This window comes from Belonocnema kinseyi, chromosome 3 (genome assembly GCF_010883055.1).
Source record: "Belonocnema kinseyi isolate 2016_QV_RU_SX_M_011 chromosome 3, B_treatae_v1, whole genome shotgun sequence".
Taxonomy (NCBI): domain Eukaryota; kingdom Metazoa; phylum Arthropoda; class Insecta; order Hymenoptera; family Cynipidae; genus Belonocnema; species Belonocnema kinseyi.
The window spans coordinates 52,017,135-52,018,261 of record NC_046659.1 but is presented as its reverse complement, the minus strand read 5'-3'; the positions used below and the strand labels follow the sequence as shown (position 1 = coordinate 52,018,261).

Genomic DNA, 1,127 nt, shown 5'->3' with positions numbered 1-1,127 from the left:
GCGGAGTTCGGAGGGAATTAACTTCTGAAACTTAGTTATTACTGCAAATTTTTCGTTGATTTCTGTGTATGATGCACATCTACTATTCAACTCGCTCAACAACTCATCTAGAATAACGTTAAATGCATCAACTCTAAATTTATCCCGCGCTGACAATTCTAGTTCCCCGTCTCGTGTCTCATCAGCTTTGAGTTTTCTCTTTCCTGGACGCTGTGTTTCAGAACGGTATTCCTTGATTTCTGACATGTTTAATGCTCGTATTTCGTAATAATCAAACTGATCCCGAGTTTCGTCAACAATTTTAATGAGAGCTTCATACTGATTCACAACTTCATCAATGCTAATCTTCACATTTTGAAGTCTAAGATTAACTGCATTAAATCTTGAGAGGAGAAAATCCCACAAAGAAAGCATGAAAGTGAATTCGAGACTTTCGAGTTGATTTCGGATGCCTTTTGCTTCTTGTCTTGCGATAGGATTTTCACTAATGTTCTCCTCAATTTCTTTCAATGCTTTTATTATTTGGGATAAGCATTGATTTAAAACAGAAACAGCATCAGCGCGAGCCGACCATCTAGTTGTCGAAAAAGATTTCAAAGTCAAAGATTTTTCTTGAGCACATCGTTTGAGAATTGCCCAACGATGCGTTGAAGCCGAGAAAAAATTGTACACCGATTGTACTATAGCGAAAAAATTGGAAGCTTCAGAACAACTCCCTACAACATGAACCCCGACTAAATTTAATGAATGACCTGAACACGGATTCTATTCTGCGAGTTCATTAAGTAATTTAATTCTCGCTTGAAGACCAGAATATTGACCTGACATATTTTTTGCATTTTCATACGATTGACCCCTGCAGTCAGCTATATTGATGCCATAGTGTTCCAATGTGTCAAAAACTGCATCAGCTACGTCTTTCGCTTTATGTACAACGTTGTCAATAAACAATAAAAACCGTTCAACAAGCTGGCCATTATCTCTTACATATCTTAATACAAATGACAATTGATCAATACGTGCAGTATCTGGAGTTGAATCGACGATAATCGAAAAATATTTAGCATTCTTCACTTCTGATACTATATTTTTCAGTACTTCACGTGCCATAATTTCAATGAATTCTT

At 36.6% G+C, this 1,127-nt stretch overlaps 1 protein-coding gene across 1 annotated transcript in view; it reads right to left on the bottom strand.

Moving 5' to 3' along the window:
* The window catches only part of LOC117169823, a 29,704-nt gene that overhangs the window by 24,822 nt on the left and 3,755 nt on the right, over positions 1-1,127 (bottom strand). Inside the window, exon 3 of the mRNA XM_033356332.1 lies at positions 43-765. Coding sequence (XP_033212223.1) covers positions 43-765 — 723 coding nt within the window. The remainder of the gene's footprint in view (positions 1-42; positions 766-1,127) is intronic.